Source organism: Podarcis bocagei, assembly GCF_964188305.1.
Source record: "Podarcis bocagei genome assembly, chromosome: 6".
Lineage (NCBI taxonomy): Eukaryota > Metazoa > Chordata > Lepidosauria > Squamata > Lacertidae > Podarcis > Podarcis bocagei.
The window spans coordinates 69803730-69824225 of NC_138130.1; the positions used below are offsets into that span (position 1 = coordinate 69803730).

General features: G+C 43.8%; 2 protein-coding genes across 3 annotated transcripts in view; one reads left to right on the forward strand and one right to left on the reverse strand.

Moving 5' to 3' along the window:
- The window catches only part of CD96 (CD96 molecule), a 42620-nt gene extending 27211 nt beyond the window's left edge, over positions 1–15409 (reverse strand). Inside the window, exons 1-4 of the mRNA XM_081199010.1 lie at positions 15190–15409; positions 12029–12433; positions 7187–7233; positions 373–463 (exon numbers count right to left, since the gene is read on the reverse strand). Coding sequence (XP_081055136.1) covers positions 373–463; positions 7187–7233; positions 12029–12433; positions 15190–15250 — 604 coding nt within the window. The 5' untranslated portion in view covers positions 15251–15409. The remainder of the gene's footprint in view (positions 1–372; positions 464–7186; positions 7234–12028; positions 12434–15189) is intronic.
- LOC308589698 (uncharacterized protein) overlaps positions 1–20496 on the forward strand; it is a 474186-nt gene that overhangs the window by 334309 nt on the left and 119381 nt on the right. The window lies entirely within an intron of this gene.

Sequence of the window (20496 nt, forward strand, 5' to 3'; positions counted from 1 at the left end):
ACAAAGACTTCTGCCAGAAACCCTGGAAAGTCAATACTGAGCTTTCTGGAACAATGGTCTGACTTAGCTTAATGTGAACATCATTTCAGTGCCAGGTTAAATTGCACCTCTTCTCCCTGCTTTTGTGGAATTATGATAATGGAATCCTTACTGTTGTGTGTACCTCTTTCTCTGTATTTTTGAGGAAGGTGGAGCATTAGTTTATCATTAAATGAGAGTTGTGTTCAGCATAAAAGCTGCTTTTCCTCCCACATAGATTATGAATGTTTACATTCTCCTGCTCACAGAAAGAGTACTGTGCTCTCTGGTTACAGCAGGATATTTTTTAAAAGTGAATTTTTGAAATGCCATTTTAGATCATGTTTGCATTACCTCTGGATTTGTCCTTCAGTATCTCTCCATCCATGTACCACTGAAGGTCGGGCTTAGGAAATGCCTTCCTTACCACACAAGTAATATTAGCCTATTAGAAAATCAAAGGAAAACAAGTCAGTAATGGCTTGGCTATAATGAACATTACATTGCAGAGTAATGTTGGATCTTTGTGTGGGATAATCAGCCTCGCATAACCTGTCTTTTGTACTTATTTATTTACAGCGCTTATGTGCTTATCTGCCAAGGTACCCAAGGTGGTTTACACTTTTAAAATACCCAAACAAATACATGTTATTAAAGGTAAAGTTGCCCTGTGGTGGCAATGAGACTGTCCAACTGATGTTTTGATTACCTGTCTCCCTCACTGCCTTCTTCCCTGAAGAAGTCCCAGTGTCCTTTAACCTGAGGGGGAGAGCAGTTTGACTGGAACAGGGACAGACCTTTTCTTTGGCCTGCCCCCTTTGCTTTCTCCCTCTTCCCCCACAGGGAAGATGGTCTAAATCAGTGTTTCCCAACCTTTTTTGGGCAAAGGCACACTTGTTTGATGAAAAAAATCTCGAGGCACACCACCATTACAGCCCCGTGACGTCAGCGCGCAGCGTCACGCCGGGAGGGACGCACGAAAGTGTAAGTTTCAATTTTTTTCCCTCCCCCTTGCCGGGGAACCTCCAAGCTTTGTTTTTTTTTTAAATTTTTTTATTAGTTTTACAAAAAAAATTTAGGACAATACAAACATATAAAAAGACATACAAACATGTATAATTTCATAACCTTTTTTCATAAACCATGTTTCTCAGACTTCCCCATACCTCCCCTTTCTGCATCCCAATGACCAAAAGTTTTTAGCAACTCTAAATATATCTGTCAATCCTCTGTCCTCTCAATCTCTCCTTCAATCTAATCTTGTTTCGCTGTAACCCTTTCTTACTCAAAACCTTGACATTCTAACATTCAACAAGTTTATAATAGTCCTTAAGATAGATTTTGAATTTCTTCCATTCTTCTTCCGCCGTCTCCTTTCCCTGATCGCGGATTCTGCCAGTCATCTCAGCTAATGTCATATAGTCCATCACTTTCATCTGCCATTCTTCCAGGGTGGGTAAATCTTGTGTCTTCCAATACTTTGCGATGAGTATTCTTGCTGCTGTTGTAGCATACATAAAAAAAGTTCTGTCCTTCTTTAACACCAATTGGCCGACAATGCCCAAGAGAAAGGCCTCTGTTTTTTTAGGGAAAGTACATTTAAGTATCTTTTTCATTTCATTGTATATCATTTCCCAGAAAGCCGGGAACCTCCAAGCTTTGGGGTGGGGGGGGAGGAGGCAGCAAAGCGAGGCAGGAAGGAGAGCGCGGCTTGGCTGGGTGAGCTTTGGCAGGGAATGAGAGCCGCGAGGCGGGCGCTGCGGAGCTCGCAGGCAGCCAGGCAGGCAGACGGCGAGAGCCCCGCGCTGGGCGGCCTCTCCTCGCCGCCGCCGCCCCGCCTCTTGCCGCCCGACTCGCCCGCCTCCCTCCAGGCAACATCTCGCGGCACACCAGGCAACATCTCGCAGCACACTAGTGTGCCGCGGAACAGTGGTTGGGAAACACTGGTCTAAATCACCATAGTAAAGGTGCCATATCAATCAATAAATCAATAAGATGTTTGAATACTTCAGGGTAAGCTTTACAGAAACATTCAGTCTTTGATCCTCTGTCCCCATAATCACCCTGAACATTTTGTACAGAGCTGCAGGTGTAATGAAACCACTAAAACATTACCACTAAAATAGTTCAAAACATGAAGGAAAGGATGATCATAGCTGTGGCTCCATCTGGCATGCGTTTAGTCTAAAAGCAGAGAGGATGTGGTTTGGTACCCCGTAGACAGTGCTAAATATGAGGACACCGCGAGCAGACCGCAAGAGCCTTATTCTCGATGCATACAATGCAAAATACTAAACTACCTAGAGAAAGATGAGCTGTTAAAAAAACGCTTTTACCTTCATAGATCTGCTCGTACCTGCAGAGTGTTTTGTTAACTGAAGTTTGAAACTGAATGTGATCTGAGGTGCAAAATATAGACAGGGACTTAACATTTCCAGCCGTTTTAGAAAGCTCAGAACTGTGGGTGGTTGCTGTATTTTTTACTGCCCCCCTGTTGACCATATAAATAATTTATTTCACTTTTCTCTGCGGGTATAAAACTGAGAACAAGAAATGCGATAGGAAGATGGACGGATATAGGAACAACATCACATGAGATTGAAATGACTCCTTAGGCTATCGAAGCAGGGATTATGTTAAAAGGTGGACCTGTGTTTTCAAGCATATCAAACTTAGGGAAAATGTTATGATCTGAAATGGGCCAAATAAAACATTTTATTTTAAAATTAAAATAATATTGTTATATATATATATATATATATATATATATATATATATATATATATATATAATTGTTAAAATCTGAATTAGACAGGATGACTCCTGGAGCCTTCTTCGGTTGCTTCGGTTGTTCTTCTTGCATGTAAATATATACAGTTACCAGTGTACAAAGCTTGGCTCCCATTACCAATCCCCTCTATGCATTGCATGATAATGCATAGAGTAGAGTGGATTGGTAATGGGCGTGGTCTGCTCCTGAGATGATCCCATTCATAAGAAGGGAACGACATGGAGGGGAACGACATGGAGGGGAGGGCAACCAAAATGGTCAAAGGCCTGGAAACGATGCCTTATGAGGAACGGCTAAGGGAGCTGGGCATGTTTAGCCTGGAGAAGAGGAGGTTAAGGGGTGATATGATAGCCATGTTCAAATATATAAAAGGATGTCACAGCATGGATGTTATAGGCGAAGGGGATCGAGATATGGATACGCTCGTACCCCTTCCAATCTGCGCCCCATCCCAAGGGACGAGGGTAGGGTGAGCAAGGATTACTCACCTCCGTCACTGGTGCTGTGCAATGCCAGGTCTATAGGCAATAAAACCGCCACCCTGCGAGACTTCTTTATCTCGCAGGGGGTCGACCTGGCTTGTGTGACGGAGACCTGGGTGCGCGAAGGGGCAACAGTTACCTTACGAGAGATGGCGCCCCCGGGTTTCTCCGTCCTCCACCAGTCGCGGACTGTGGGCCAGGGGGGAGGGGTGGCATTATTAATCCGGGAAGATTGTTCTTTCAGGGCTCTACCATCGCCATCGATCCCCGGCATTGAATGTGTTGGCCTAGTGTGGGGCTCCGAGGAGAGCTTGGCTGTCTGGCTGGTGTACCGGCCACCTAGCGCACCAGCAGCCACCCTGTCAGGCCTATTGGAGGCGGTGGCCGGCTAGGCCTTGGAGTTCCCTAACCTATTGGTATTGGGGGACTTTAACATCCATGCTGATGCCACTCCCTCCTCACAGGCTCTGGACCTGGTGTCTTCCATGGCGACACTAGGGCTCTCCCAGTTTGTTTCGGGCCCCACACATCAAGCAGGCCACACGCTGGATTTGATCTTTGGCGCAGGTATAGATGTGATCCTGTCTCCTTCGATGAAGGTGCCATGGTCTGATCACTACGCTCTGAAAGCCAGGATTGACTTTCCACCCCCACCCTGCTTAGGTGGCAAGCCAATTTGGGCTCGCCCGCAGAGGCTGATGGACCCTGATAGATTCCGCCAAGCCTTGCGGGACCTTGCTCCCCCTGGCGACTCATTGACTGAGCTTGTTGAGGGCTGGAATACCCAGCTCCTGGCAGCCATCGATGAGATCGCACCTAAGCGCCCTCTGCGACCCCGCAGAAACCGGGCTCCCTGGTTTACCGAGGAGCTCCGGAAAATGAAGCGGGACCTCAGACGGCTAGAGCGAGTATGGCGGGGTGCCCGTGACGGAGCCTCAAGAACATCTTATAGGGCTTTTATGAAAACCTACGAGATGGCGGTGAAGGCTGCTAAGAAGTCATACTTCTCGGCCTCCATTGCATCCGCTAGCTCTCGCCCAGCGCAATTATTTAGTATAATCAGGTCTTTAACGTCCCTTGAGGGACAGACAAATTTAAATAACAATTTGACACTTAGCTGTGAAGCATTTGCGAGCTTTTTTGCGGAGAAGGTCTTGTTGCTCCGCCATGACCTCCCTGCCAATTTGGATACAATAAAGGAACTGGAGGCCCCTCGACTGTCCTCGGGTCCAGTATTCCAACTTCGACCGGATATCCCCAGCCAATGTGGACAGACTCCTCCGAGCTGGAAAGCCCACCACCTGTCCTCTCGACCCGTGCCCGTCTTGGCTGATTAGAGCATCTCCAGACGAGGTGCGGGCCCTCCTGGGGGATATCATCAATTTGTCCCTTGGCACGGGGACATTCCCAGGGGAACTGAAGGAGGCAGTGGTGCGCCCGCTCTTAAAGAAAACATCATTAGATCCTTTAGATCTATCCAATTACCGCCCGGTTTCGAATCTTCCGTTCCTGGGTAAGGTGATTGAGAGAGCGGTTGCTGAGCAGCTTGGTGGGTTTCTGGATGAAACATCGGCTCTGGATCCATTCCAGTCTGGCTTCCGCGCTGGTCATGGGACCGAGACGGCTCTGGTCGCCCTAACAGATGATCTTCGTAGACAGCTGAATCGAGGCGGGTCGGGGCTGCTGATTCTTCTAGATCTGTCAGCAGCTTTTGACATGGTCGTTCACGAACTTCTGGACCACCGCCTTGCCGACGTGGGGATCCAGGGCACAGTCCTTCAATGGCTGCGCTCGTTTCTCTCTGGTCGGGGACAGAGGGTGGCGCTTGGGGGGGAATTGTCATCGCGCCACTCCTTGGTGTGTGGAGTACCTCAGGGTGCGATACTCTCCCCGATGCTTTTCAACATCTTTATGCGCCCCCTCGCCCAGCTTGTTCGGAGTTTTGGGCTGGGTTGCCATCAGTATGCCGATGACACCCAACTCTATCTGTTGATGGATGGCCATCCTGACTCGGCCCCAGACACACTGACCAGATGTTTGGAAGCTGTGGCTGGATGGTTACGTGGGAGCCGGTTGAAGCTAAATCCTTCGAAGACAGAGGTCCTGTGGCTGGGACGGGGCAATATGGGATTGGGGGGGGGCAACTCCCATCTCTTGCAGGGGCGCAATTAGTGCCAGCACTGTCCGTTAAGAGTTTGGGTGTAATCTTCGACACCTCCCTTTCCATGGAGGCGCAGATTACAGCTATAACAAAGGCGGCATTTTTCCATCTCCGCCAAGCTAAGCAGTTGGCTCCTTACCTCTCTCGCCCGGACCTAGCCACTGTGATCCACGCGACGGTCACCTCCAGACTGGATTATTGTAACTCGCTCTACGTGGGGCTGCCCTTGAGACTGACCCAGAAACTCCAGCGGGTGCAGAATGCTGCAGCGAGACTCCTTACGAGGTCTTCGCTGTGAGATCACATTCACCCGGTGCTACACCAGCTGCACTGGCTCCCGGTGGAGTACAGGATCAGGTTTAAGGTGCTGGTTTTAACCTTTAAAGCCCTATACGGCCTAGGACCCTCGTACCTACGGGACCGCCTCTCCTGGTATGCCCCACAGAGAAACTTACGGTCTTCAAATAAAAACATCTTGAAGGTCCCAGGCCACAGAGAAGTTAGGCTGGCCTCAACTAGAGCCAGGGCTTTTTCGGCTGTGGCTCCGATCTGGTGGAACACTCTGTCACAAGAGACCAGGGCCCTGCGGGACTTGACATCTTTCCGCAGGGCCTGCAAGACAGAGCTGTTCCACCAGGCCTTTGGCCAGGGCACAGCCTGACTCCCTCCCTCAGCAATCTCGCGGAGCTCTGGCCCAATGGTTGCCAGTGGCCTGAATTAATTAATTTTATAATGAATGATTTTAGAATGTTGTTTATGCTATACTTTTATACTGTTTTATTGTTGTTAGCCGCCCTGAGCCCGGCTTCGGCTGGGGAGGGCGGGATATAAATAAAATTTATTATTATTATTATTACTAGAGGAGGGAGAAAGGTTGTTTTCTGCTGCTCCAGAGAAGCGGACACGGAGCAATGGATCCAAACTACAAGAAAGAAGATTCCACCTAAACATTAGGAAGAACTTCCTGACAGTAAGAGCTGTTCGACAGTGGAATTTGCTGCCAAGGAGTGTGGTGGAGTCCCCTTCTTTGGAGGTCTTTAAGCAGAGGCTTGACAACCATATGTCAGGAGTGCTCTGATGGTGTTTCCTGCTTGGCAGGGGGTTGGACTCGATGGCTCTTGTGGTCTCTTCCAATTCAATGATTCTATGATTCTATGGGCAACTGCCTTATACTGAATCAGAGCATTGGTCCATCTAGCTTTTCATTGTGTACATCGACAGGCCTCAGCTCTCCAGGATTTCAGAGAGGGGACATTATGAGCCCTGGAGATGCTAGGAATTGAACATAGTGCCTTCTGTATGCTTCCAACTCTATGATTCCATGATTCTATTCAAGGCAGCTGCTCCAGCACTGAGCTACAGCCCTTTCCCTGTGGTCAGGTAAATCCTGAAACAGGTTGCATGTGAACAAAGGACAAGGATGAGATAATGAGATAATGTGTTGTTCTTTTCTATTCTATTATGCCACCTGCAGATGTCAAATAACAAGTACTTCAAGCTAATGAGCATTCTGAATTCTTTCCTTCAAAGGTTCAATACCATCCAAGGGCCACATAATTACTAGGAGGAAATTCTGACTGGATGATTCCAAACTTGAGGGGGAAACGTTCACAAATCAGTTGCCCTAGCTAGTTTGCTTGTGGCTGAATTCTCAATTTTGTCCCATTTGATTGGATGACTGGAGCAATAAAGCTATACACTAACTCATGCATTTGTACCTCTAAATTTACTAACCTCTCTTGCGAAACTTGCTTGGAGTCCAATAGAGATTTCTGGTTTCACTTGAGCACAGAAAGAAAATACACATTTATATTAGTTAGACAGCAGCCAAGTCAGCACTGCAAATTCTTACACAATAATCATTACTTTGCATTTATGAAACAGATTCAAATAGAAGAGGAGATGATGTTCAAGAACAGTACTACAGATACTAGGATCCATTCAACAGCCTAGCAATAACTTAAGACATTTTCTTCCCATTTCTTCCTATGCAGCCACCTGCATCCTTTCTCAATCTTGAGTTCCCAGATGTTGTTGGACTACAACTCCTATCTTCTCTGTCTAGCAGGCCAGGGATAGCTGTATTCTGTTGTATTCTGAGTTGTATTCTGACAACATCTGGGGACCCAGGTTTATTGCAGATATTAATATTGCACAGCATGAAGAAATTGGATGCATAAAAATGTAATAATTTTGGAATATAAATATCCATAAGTATTATTCAAAGTTCTTCAAAAAACAGATACAAAACAATCAATGATACATCCAGAAATTTGTATAAAGCATATGCATATTCAAGCATAGGTTCTTCTTCTTAAATATATAACATAATTGTGATCAAATCAAAGATCAAAGATCTCTTTCTTTCATATCCTGCATTAGTCTGCATCCAGCCTAAGGTTATGCAACTCCTGGAGAGGCATCTTATCATATCCTTTTCTCACTGTGCCAAAAGGCAAAGGCAACTACCTTTCAAAATGAAATTTGCAAGTGAATACCTTGAACACGTGATCTAAGGTTAAACATTCATGTGAAGAGAACATCAACAATTAATTATCAACCCAGCTAGAAGCTCAGAGAGCTCTTTCTAGCTTAGCATATTCCAAAGAAATTTTCCAATGTTAAACCCTTAGCAACACACATACAGGCATTCTCTATTTCAGTGTGCAATTAAACAATTAACAAAGTTGAGCAACTAGAGGGTCAGGGAGGCTTTCTGAACAAGGTGAGGCAAGGCAGATGACTGCTGAGAAAGGATTTGCCACAAATTGGGCTTGGATCCTAAACCAAGATAATTTAAGGAAGTCCCCAGAAGGAAACTTTGCTGTCTTTTCTTTCCTCCCCTGAGCAGCCCACTGAGCTATGTCCCACATTTTCCCCCCTCTGAGGAAGGTTATAGATTGGTGGCAGAACATCTGCTTGGTCAAAGGGTTCACTCCCCAGTATCTCCTGGTAGATCTGGGTAAATATCCCATGTCTGAGGACCTGCTGCAAGTGACCGCAGACAGTGCTAAGCAAGATGGAGCAATGATTGACTCAGTATAAGACAACTATCTATGTTCCTCCATAGAGACTTTCTTAGGGTTGCAGACGGCAGGTAGTGGGAAGAGCTGACTGGAAGCTTTCATTCTGTGAACTCCCTTCAATTCACTTAGATTGGGGTCCAAGGCAATTTTCCATCAATGGCGATGATCTATGGGCAAACTCAGATTGTACGAATTGATGAAGCTGTCCTCAGAGCACCCCATCTTAAGCCCAGATGCCAAGCACTGGGCATTCCAGCACATGGATACTGAGGTTATTAAAACACTCCAGATATCATAAGCCACTGGTACACCAGATCATCAGAGGATTTGGGATAATATCAAACATGCTCAGGATTGCAACGCTGTAGAGCAGAGCCAACAAAGGGATGCATTTCCTGAGACTTTATAAGGCAGGCATTACTCTCCCTCACATCGTTGGCATGCCTTTCTTCATTCAAACTCCCCAGTAGAAAATCTATTTATACAATTAGGATGCAACGAGTTGCAATGCCATCATTCTGTTATAGCAAGGACATTGGTAAATAGAATCCTGTTGCAAAGAGAACGGCCTGCATGTAATTAATTTTTGGCTCCTCTGTGAATGTAGGCTTTGTACTGATGAGCACTGGACAGAATGTAAGACAGGAGGGCGAAGAACTTGTGGTCCTCCAGATGTTAGAATCCTAGAACCATAGAATTGTTGAGTTGGAATTGTCAACTCTACAATTGTTGGACTCTAGCTGCCATCAGACCTAGGAAGCATGGCCACTGATCACAAACAATGGATGTTGCGGTCCAACATACGCATGGCCACAGTTTCCCTGTCCCTGCAGTACAGCATTGCCACACAGTGGCCTTGTTTAAACCATACTATGGGGTTGGACAGGGACGCGGGTGGCGCTGTGGGTTAAACCACAGAGCCTGGGACTTGCTGATCAGAAGGTCGGCGGTTCGAATCCCCGCACCGGGTGAGCACCTGTTGCTTGGTCCCTGCTCCTGCCAACCTAGCAGTTCAAAAGCACATCAAAGTGCAAGTAGATAAATAGGTGCCGCTCCGGCGGGAAGGTAAACGGTGTTTCTGTGCGCTGCTCTAGTTCACCAGAAGCGGCTTAGTCATGCTGGCCACATGACCTGGAAGCAGTATGCCGGCTCCCTCGGCCAATAAAGCGAGATGAGCGCCGCAACACCAAAGTCGGTCACAACTGGACCTAATGGTCAGGGATCCCTTTACCTATGGGGTTGGACTAGATGACCTTTAAGTGCTTTCCAACTCTAGAATTCTATGATTCTATTCAAATGAGTTTAGATGAGTCTCAGGTTTGCATCACCTCCACCACCACCACCCCGCTTCACATCCTCTCTTCTTCTAGCATGGCTGCAAGGAGGCGAAGAGAAGCAATTGCTTCCTGTTTCAATGGACCGTGGTTTGGTTTTATGTCTGTTGCTCACCCAGCCTTGTTCCCGCAGTGCTGAATTGTGGTGTTTAGCATCATAACCAAGGACAGTGTTTGCTAGAGAAAGAGCAGGCCAATTATATAGTCAACCAGTAAACACCCCAAGTGCATGAATGCAAAAAATGCAGACCAGGTGGTTTAAATTAAGGTCAGGAAGAGGTTGGTTAAGTAGCTGAATATTTTGCAGCTCCCAGAGCTGCTCTCTGCATTCTCACAATGCTGCGTCAACAGTCTTATTGTGTCATCCTTCCTTTGATCCAGTTCTGCAGTAACACTCATTGCCTCCACTTTGGTCCTCCACGTCTGCCAATTATCCTTCCCCAGTGACTTGGGTTGGGCTTTGTTCCCTCCAGATGGGTTTGCTTTACTTTGAAGTGAAGTTATGTTTTCTTAATGACTAATATCCTTCATCCCCCAACTCTGTTTCTGAGCATCTTCTAACCCAGTTGGGTGAAAAGACAAATTTTGCAGGATGTTGGGGTTTGTCTGTTTTCTTGCTAGCTATTATTTTGTACTCTCAACCAGGGAATGCAGCAGACAGCAAGGGCTAGTGCTGTTATATGGAAGAGAGGAAATATAAACTAAACAGTTTGTCTGACTTTTGTCCAGTAGTTAGTGATAATGCTGGGGTGGGTGGTCACACTTCTGTAAGAAGTGAAGAGCAAAGCTTGAAAAGGGCAGCATCAGGAACAAACACAAATCCATCTCAAACAATCCATCCATTCCACTAGGTGCTCTATCCATTTGACCAGATCATCTTTATGGTCTTGGATTTTTTCTTATCTATCAAGTTGTCAATGGCAGATAAAAACCCTGAACTATGTATGATCAGTGTGCCTGTCACAATCAAAACTGCATTTATCAGTCCAGTTAGTCTTGCCTCCAATACTCGGTGACCTTCAGGTTTCCTTCCAAGTCTATAATTCTATGATTATCAGAACAAACAAGTCCTGTCCCTTGTTTTCCATGCATGCCTGCAGCAGGACGGTCTGCAAGAAGGGAGCTTGTACAGTAAATCCTTGCTTGCTATGATCCTGCCTCCAACCTTTGGCAAGCATCCTTATTCAAATGCTCGTAACCTCCCTAGACTCATATAGACATGCTCTAGGAAGTTTCTTTTCACAGAAAAATAATAATCCACATATTAAACTACATATCAAGGAGAGGTGTCCCTAGTCCCTGACATGTTAGTTTTCCATATGCAAGAATGTCACTCCTCTCCTCAGTGGAGAGCATTTTGTTATAGAAACCATCACCAGACATAGACTTATCTAATCAATGAGAACTGGGACTAAGGGCTCATGAAGACTGCCACTTGCCCCTGGGAAAACCCAATCTTTACCGCTGAATCGGAGCAAACATCAATTGGGTTTTCTGCAGATTGACATTTGCTCTGATTCAGTGCTAAAGAGCAGGTATTCCTGGGGGAAGTGGTGCTTTCTAGACATGGCACAAGCGGGTGTGTGGGCAACCCGATATTTCAGGAGAATGGTAAATTCACATTATGGCAACCTTTCCAGCATCTGAAGTATTCTATATTCCTTTGACTCTTCATCTCAGCTTTCATGGAGTATGATTCCCTAACACAGATGCTCAATCAAATTCTGATTGCCATTGGAGCTCCTGCTCCAGATCTCACAGCCATGTGAGGAAAGGCAGGTGTCAATTTGGATTAGGGCTGTTGCTGCTGGGCTGCCCACCCAAGCATGGTGTGACAGGTAACTTCTTTGTGGGCACCAGGCAGAGATGTGGCTTTTTAGTAAAACATTTTGCTGATGAAATAACTTGCATTTATGTTGATGACTGCTGGATTTGTCAATTTGAGTTTTATTGCACTGGTAAAACAAACATTATTGATTTTACACAGTACGATTATTTAATCTGTTGGCTGCGGAGCAGAATTTTAAAAAACTTGCCGTTTTACTGTTTCTGCCCTGAATGGAATGTAAACTGAAGCACATTACTTGCAACAGGAACACGGTCAGCCGAGCAGCAATGTAAATGCATTATCTGGAGTCACTGCGAAAGAGATACTGTTTAAAAGATTATAATGCCCCTCATTAAAAACAAATCTTAATGTGTCAATTACTGCTTACCACTGTTCTTAACAACAAGACTGATTTCTGAGCGGCTTGTTCCAGTTGGATATGTAGCAAAGTTGCACTCATACAAGCCAGACATTTCCAGACTCACATTCTTCAGCTGCAGAATCCATTGACTGCATTCTATGTTGCTGGCTGTAATATCAGTGTGGCCACCCAGGCAATTGTGGACATCCTTCCTGAAACTTACAGAGTAGTTGTAAGCCTTTTCATGGTATCGTGTGCCATAGGTAGGGTGGTATACAGCTATCTTTCTCGGCCGACCATCCTGAATCTTTGTCCACTGCATTTGTGTTACATAGATACCCTTTTCCTTCGGGATGCTACATGATAGAGTCACATTGCTGCCAGGCAAACCATAGACAGTTTTCCCGTCCTGAAGGATGATGTTAGACTGGGCTGCAAGAGAACACAAATGCACATAGTGTCATTTTCACATGCTCTATATCCTCATGTTTATAATTCCTAGGTTCCCACCACACACCTGGCAGTAGAATATGGGGAAACTGGCATGAGCAATGTGATGGAGATAGTGGTGCAAAAACAGTGGTTCTCAAAGGGTGTGGCCTGGTGTGGCAGGAGACGCTGACAAATGTGGCATGAGATTCAAGGGCAATCCATATTATATTTGGGAATGATCCAAGTTATTACATAGCTGCATTATTTTATACCTTCTGGATGTCCCTCAAACATTATAAATTAGCTGTGTTCTATGTTATAAATGTAGCACTGCTAGGAGTTGTCTCTTTTTGTTTTCCATTGTATTTGTTTTCAATAAAAAATTGGAATGGCACGAGCAAATTTTTATTCTGAAAGTATGGCCTAGAGAAAAAAGGCTAAAAGATTGGCCCCCACAGCCCTTTTCTACCTGTGTAGAATGCTTCAATGCTGGAAGAGTCCTTTTGCCTGCTATCACAGCTCAGAAAGCCAAGAGATCTGGGGACCCCTTCTTATGTGCACATAAGGTAAAGGTAAAGGTAAAGGGACCCCTGACCATTAGGTCCAGTCGTGGCCGACTCTGGGGTTGCGGCACTCATCTTGCTTTATTGGCCGAGGGAGCTTCCGGGTCATGTGGCCAGCATGACTAAGCCACTTCTGGCGAACTAGAGCAGCGCACAGAAACACCATTTGCCTTCCCACCAGAAGGTGTCCTGGGCATGCTTGCAAATGGTGGTGGGCCAAGGTAGCCTGGGCTGGTAAGGGACGGGGGGTTGAGGGAGTGTCCCCGATTTGGGACAGAAAATGTTGGGAGCATATTCCCGTGTGAGAAGAGATTGGGTTTTTATGAGATGGTGCAGGGGTCAAGTGAAGAGCTTTATCTAGGACCTACAATCATAGTATCCTGGCCTTTAAACGCTGTGTGAGTACGCCTTAAGAGACTTTTTAGAATAAAGAGCAAGAGTATATATTTCTCTAACGAGGAACAAAGAGCAGTATAAACAGCCCAGGGATCTCAATTCAGCATCTTGCATTCAGGAAGCTGCTTCACTTTTGAGAGAATTCTACACAGGAAATTCTTCCTGAGAATTATGCTTAAGAGCATGCATGAAGATCAAAGTGCAACATCAACAGGGAATTAGGAATAAATATTTTAATACTTAACTTTTATTAATAGTCCTTTTATCTCAGAACGTGCTGCAACTCTTGAGTATCTGTATCTTTCAAGTTGTCATGAGGGGTCTATTATCAGGCCAAAGTTGTTAAGTATGGGCTGACTCTAGTTTGACTGTCTGGTCTGCATTTAGGTTTATAATCCTAGCCAGAGAGATTCAGCTGCTTGCCCTATCTGATAGGATCAAGTCTATCCATGAGACTCGCTGAACCAGTACAGGAGCACTTAGGGAGAACCAGTAGATAGAACTACGGTAGCACCACAGCCATTTTGCTTATATTGGTTTTTGGCACATCCTACCATAGCGGTAGGGATAGGGGAGAAACTTGATTCCATTCACTTTTAAAGGCAAACTTACACAATTTGCCCTTTCTAAAGATTACACAAAGCAAAGCAGCCAATTTTCTAAATTCACATTTCTCTAAATTCAGCACTGTGGTTCTTCAGTCAAGCAATGTGTAGCATACACTAGGCTGAAGTCCACATAAAATGCATTACCAAAAAAAACACACCATACAAAATGCATTATATTAGGGAGGAGGATTGCTTTTAAAAAATGTATATTGTAGGCAAAACTGCATACAGCTTCTCCTGTCTGCAAACATGCCCAAAGGCTCCAAAAAGGTTTGCGACCCCTGTCCTACCAGGATATTCCAGCAGCAGACTTAGGGCACCAAGCTGAAGAGATGCAAAATAATAATAATAATAATAATAATAATAATAATAATAATAATAATAATATCTATATTTATACAGGTACCTACTGAGAAGATCCATTAAAAAGAAACTGTACTAAAAGGAATTATTGTGAAAATAAGAAATATTTGGGAGGGTGACCAAATTTTGTTTTCACTCAGGACACCATATTGCCAAAGTCCGCCCATGGATATTCTCTTAAGCCCCATGTGAAGGAAAAGCTGCATAAGATCACTACAATTTGTGATCAACTAATTCGTGATCAATTCGTGTACAACTAACGCCCTTACTTCTGAAATGTTGCAACAGAGTGTGGAACCTGCGGCCCTCCAAATGTTATTGAGCTAAAACTGTTATATCACTGACCAGTGGCCGTGATGGCTGTGGCTTATGGGAGCTGGAATCAAGTATCATCTGCAAGATGCTTCCTGTTTCCCCATTCCCTGTGTTACATTCTGTCCTCTTTAGTGCAAAGTCCACACTGACAGAGGTTCCAAAAACCAGAGAAAAACAGACAACCCAGCACTTTCCTTCAGAAATGAAATTACAGCTTATTCTTGAATTCTTATTAATAAATAGTAAGAATATTTTAACCACATCGTTATTAGCAAACTCCCCTTGAAAATACAGTTATGGTAAGAACCAAAATAATTGTTCTGCAATGTCAGCCTAATGCAGTACTTCATATCCAAAAGTGACTTTTCGGAAGTCCCCAAGAAATACGACCATGGCTATAGAGCTGGAAGGAGACACCACATAATTGACTTGGGTCCTCACCCTCAGCTCAGGCATGCAACAGATTTATCAACCTAACAGGAAGAGGTTTCTTTAAAGAAGATGAACTTACCATTGATCAAGTGTGTGAGGATGAACAAATAATGCACCTGAAACTGCCATCTCCTCTCCATCTTTACCTCACGTTGCTAAGAAAAATTATTTTTAAAGAAAGAGTAACAACACATTCAGATGTCTCTCAAAGAAGATAAAATGTTCTGTCCGTGGTTAGATATACAACAGAAGGACTTTTCTACTATTTGCATGATGAGTTCTGCTTTTCATGCTTTCTTTCTCACATCTCTGAGAGGAAATAGATGCTTACAGGAAACCACTGTGTTTAGGGTTTTTTTTTATTTGAATAAACGTATGTTCATATGCAGTTTGCCAGGAAGAAGGAGGAGGAAGAGGAGGAGGAGTAGAAGAAAATGAAACAGCGTATGATAAGAAAACTTGCCCCTATTTCCAAAATATTTTTGGTCATGTTTAGCTGGAGTTTTCAGCTCTAAATAAAACAGTTTGACCTGACAATGGACATTATTATTATTGACTTACCGGTATTTTGTATAGCGCCCTTCACCCAAAGATCTCGGGGTGGCTCATAGCATATAAATGCTAGATGAGAGCCAGTGTGGTGTAGTGGTTAAGAACGGTGGACTCATAATCTGGTGAACTGGGTTTGCTTCCCTGCTCCTCCACATGCAGCTGCTGGGTGACCTTGGGCCAGTCACACTTCTTTGAGGTCTCTCAGCCCCACTCACTTCACAGAGTGTTTGTTGTGGGGGAGGAAGGGAAATGAGATTGTTAGCCGCTTTGAGACTCCTTAGGGTAGTGATAAAGCAGGATATCAAATCCAAACTCTTCTTCTTCTACTTCTTCTAGATAAAAACACAAAATACATATTACAAACAAGAACAAAACAAACCAATAACACCTTCCGGTTCCCTGGGAGAACATGAAGCCATTAGTGACATATGTATATCTCATGTGGTGTTAGAGCAAATGCTTGTTCTTTCCCCTTTTATATTATAGCAGGAGTTGTCATCCTAATACCTGTGGGCACTATTGTGACTGCCAAAGGTCTAAATAAATAGCCGCTCAAAAATCCACAATACACAAAGGTCCATTTGCACTTCCTATTCGGCCCATGTTTGCAGCAATTCAGTCTTTCCTACATTGAATACACACCCTTAAGTACACCCATATTTTACTGGATGCTACGATCGCACACCCACCGCCCAATCTGTACTGAACAGGAGTGCTGTAAGTAGGACCAGAACCATTGTAACATAGTGCCCCCAGTTCCCATCCCACAGAGCCAAACCAGGAGGGAAACATGGTCAGCGACACCAAAAGCCATAAAGAGATCAAGAAGCAGGATCAAAGTCACATTCCCCTTGTCCCTCTCTTTGTAAATGTCATCCATCAGGGTGACCAAGGGTGATTCGCTCCCAGAGCCAGGCCTGAACCTGGTGCCGTTGATGAGAGATGCTCATCTAAAGGTCACATCCTTTGCTGGTGGGGAAAAGGTGTGTGCGTGTCTGTGACTGCTGATGGCATTACTGTAGTATAGATGATATTTGAAAAACAAGAGGGTTGTGACAAAGATTCTTAGCAAATGCACGCGTATTTATGGTGTGAAAAGAATAGAGTGCATAAAGGTTTTGAAAACCACATCTTTAGAGGATCGTTGATGGAAGTTTGGAATAGGTATAAAAATTTACTAGAGTTTAAAACTCCATACTGGTTATCACCATTGGAGATAATGAGTGTGAAAAAGATCAATATGACAGGGAGATGGATTACTTATGAGAATTTGATAATTAAAGAAGGTAATAAATTGAAATTGAGACCATATGAAGAAGTTAAAGAAAACGTAAATGATTGGTTGCACTACTTTCAGTTAAATGCAATGTTCAAAAAAGAGTTGTCAGAAAGAGGTTTTCAGGAAAAGAAATCTAGGTTTCATCAAGAAATTTTGGATAGTGATGTTAAAATTTTATCAAAAATGTATAAATTATTACTTGAGTGGCATACAAAGGACGAGGAAGTTAAATCAGTTATGATTCAGTGGGCTAAAGATTTTGGTTATAATATACCATTTGATGAGTGGATAAAATTGTGGAAAGAAGGAATGAAATTCACTGCATGCACTACAATAAAAGAAAATGTTATGAAAATGATGTATAGATGGTATGTAACACCAGTGAAACTTGGTAAGATGTATAAAGTTAGTAATAAATGTTGGAAATGTCAGGAAAAAGAAGGAACATTCTATCACATGTGGTGGGAGTGTAAGAAAGTGAAAAGCTTCTGGGAAATGATTTATAATGAGATGAAGAAAATGTTGAAATATACTTTTGTTAAGAAACCAGAAGCATTTTTATTAGGAATATTAGGGAATGAAATTAAAAAGAAGGATGTGAAACTATTTAGGTATGCAGTGACAGCAGTTAGAATTTTGATGGCCCAGAAATGGAAACAGGAAGAAATGCCGACGAGGGAAGAATGGAGAATGAAATTGATGGAATATGCAGAAATGGACAAATTAATGGGGAAAATTCGGAATCAACGTGATCAGAGATTCACCGAGGACTGGAATAAATTTACAGAGTATACCAAAAATGTATGTGAAAAGCAAATAACGCTTGTTGGCTTTCAAGAAGCTCTGTGAAAATGATGGATAGAAATGTTGCTTAAAAGATATGATAAGATTAAGATTGTTAAAGCGCAATATAAATTTAAGAAATGTGAGTAATTGTGATTATATGGAAAATTGTCAGATAGGCTGAGGGAAGTCTAAAAGATGTATATGTTAGAAGAGGATGTTATATATGGATGGAATGTATATTGGAAACTGAATAAAAATTAATATATATATATATATATATATATATATATATATATATATATATATATATATATATGCAGGTTTTGGTGTCTTCGGGTGTCTTCCCGTGTAAGAGTTGGGGTGTCTAGGCGACGTTTCGACGAGGTCTCACTCGTCATCTTCAGGCTGGTGCTTTCGGCTTCTTGTTACTGGAACAGAGCAGGATCTCAGTGTTTGAGTTCCTATAAATACTGTTGAGGGGGTGTGGTGTATAGCCTCCAACGTTCTGGGCAGAGAGGAAGTTCCCAGGTTAGTGTGCCTTTTCTTCTTTTGTTCATTAATTACTTGAGGGATATCTTGAGTGATTTCTTGAGTGATATTCTGAGTACCACTTAGGAGGGTCATTAGGTGTGGATTAGTTGCTAAAGCTTTCGTGTCTTGACCTCTTGAGCTTGTGAAGAGTTTTTCTGAGAAGATGGCTGTACTGCAAATAGTTGTGCTCTGGCTTGGCTTCGTGTATAGGGGCGAGCTGTGGTTTTGTGCCCTGTGCCAGCCAGATCTGTGTAGGGATTGCAGGGGGGTGCAGCATCCGGAGGTGCCACTATGGTTTGGCTACTGGATGGTGTCTGTAATTTATCTGTGGAGAGGGCCTGGGTTTGGGTCTGGTGTGGTTGATTGGAGATGGCGTTCTGTGTGCCTCTGGTTCTGGTGTCGGTTTTTGTGGGGAGGGCTAATTTCCAGATGTCTGGCAGGCGGGACGTGTCGTCACGCTTGTTCATGTTGTGAGGGTGTTTCTCTATCTCGATGGCTTCCATGATTATTCTCTTGTGGTGATGTTCCATGTTAAAGAGCAATTTGGAATCTGCAAAATTAATTTCGTGTCCTGTTTCTTTCATGTGTTGGTAAAGAGAGGAAGTTTTTTCTTCTTTTTTGACGGCATTCTTGTGTTCTGCGATACGTGCATTTATTCGTCTGTTTGTTTGTCCAATGTACGTGGATGGGCAGACTTTGCAGGGTATTTCATAGACCCCTTGGTTTTCTAACTGGATTTTATCTTTGGGGTTTCTGAGGATATTGGCTATTTTTTGGTTGGTGCAAAAGGCTGTTTTGATATTGTGTTTATGGAGGATTTTGCTAATTTTATCTGTAGTGCCCTTGATATAAGGAAGGAGGGCCATGCCATTGTTTTCTTCTGTGTCTTGGTTTTTGGGGGGTGTTTCTTTTTGGATTAGCTTCGTAACCCTGTTTTGCTGGTATCCGTTGGCGATTAACACATTTGAGAGATTCTGTAACTCAGTTGTCAAGTGGTCTTTGTCAGCCAGGCGTTTGGTTCTGGAGATGAGAGTCTTGGCTACGGAGTTTATTTGTGCAGGGTGGTGGTGTGATTGTGCATGTAAGTAGCGGTTGGTGTGTGTTTTTTTCCGGTAGATAGTGTGTCCTAGGGAGCCATCAGGTTTTTTGTAGATTAGGACGTCAAGGAAGGGAAGTTGGTTGTTGGCTTCTATTTCCATAGTGAATTGTATTTTGGGGTGTAGGCTGTTGAGATGTGTGAGGAAGCTATCTAGTTTTTCCTTCCCGTGTGGCCAAATTACAAAGGTGTCGTCAACATATCTGAGCCAAAGTTTGGGTTTGTGTTCTGACTTGTCTAAAGCATTGGTTTCAAAGTGTTCCATGTACAGATTTGCGATGACCGGAGAGAGGGGTGATCCCATAGGTGCTCCTTCTATCTGTTTGTATCTTTGTCCATTGTGGATGAAGTACGTGTTGGTTAGGCAGTGGTTGGTCAGGTCCAGGATGTATTCGGGGGGATTGTATTTGTTTTGAATGGCTGTCAAGGCTTCATTAATGGGCACTTGTGTGAAGAGAGATACAACATCGAAGCTCACAAGTAGGTCATCGGGATGTAGGTTTTGCTTCTTTATTGTTTCTATGAACTGGAAGGAGTTTGTAACGTGTGAAGCGATAGATTCTGCATAGGGCTGAAGTTGCTTAGCGAGAAATTTAGCGAGATTTTGTAGAGGTGAGCCTATGGAGCTGACTATTGGTCTGAGTGGTGTTCCTTCTTTGTGTATCTTGGGGAGACCGTAGAGTTTGGGGCATCTGGATGATTTTTCTCTGGGGATGATTCTTAGCTGGATTTCTTCACTGATAGGAGAGGCTTTTATTTTGGATTTGGTGGTTTTTTCCAGATAGGTGGTGGGATCTGTTTTTATAGGTTGGTAGGTAGGGTCTTGGAGTAGATTTGATAGTTTTGCTTGGTAGTCCGATGTGTTCATCACAACAGTGGCATTACCTTTGTCTGCTGGGAGAATGATTATGTTGTTGTCTTTCCTCAGGTTGGTGAGTGCTTTCCGTTCTTCTTTGTGTAAATTGCTTCTGGGTGGTTTGCTGGAGCAGAGGATGTTGGTGACTTCAAGTCTGATTTTATTGGCTTCATCTGGGTTGATTTTGGTTAGGCTAGCTTCGACTCCGCATATGATGTTTTCCGTGGGGATGCGTCTCGGGGCGACTGCAAAGTTGAAACCTTTGGAGAGTACTTTGGTTTCAGTT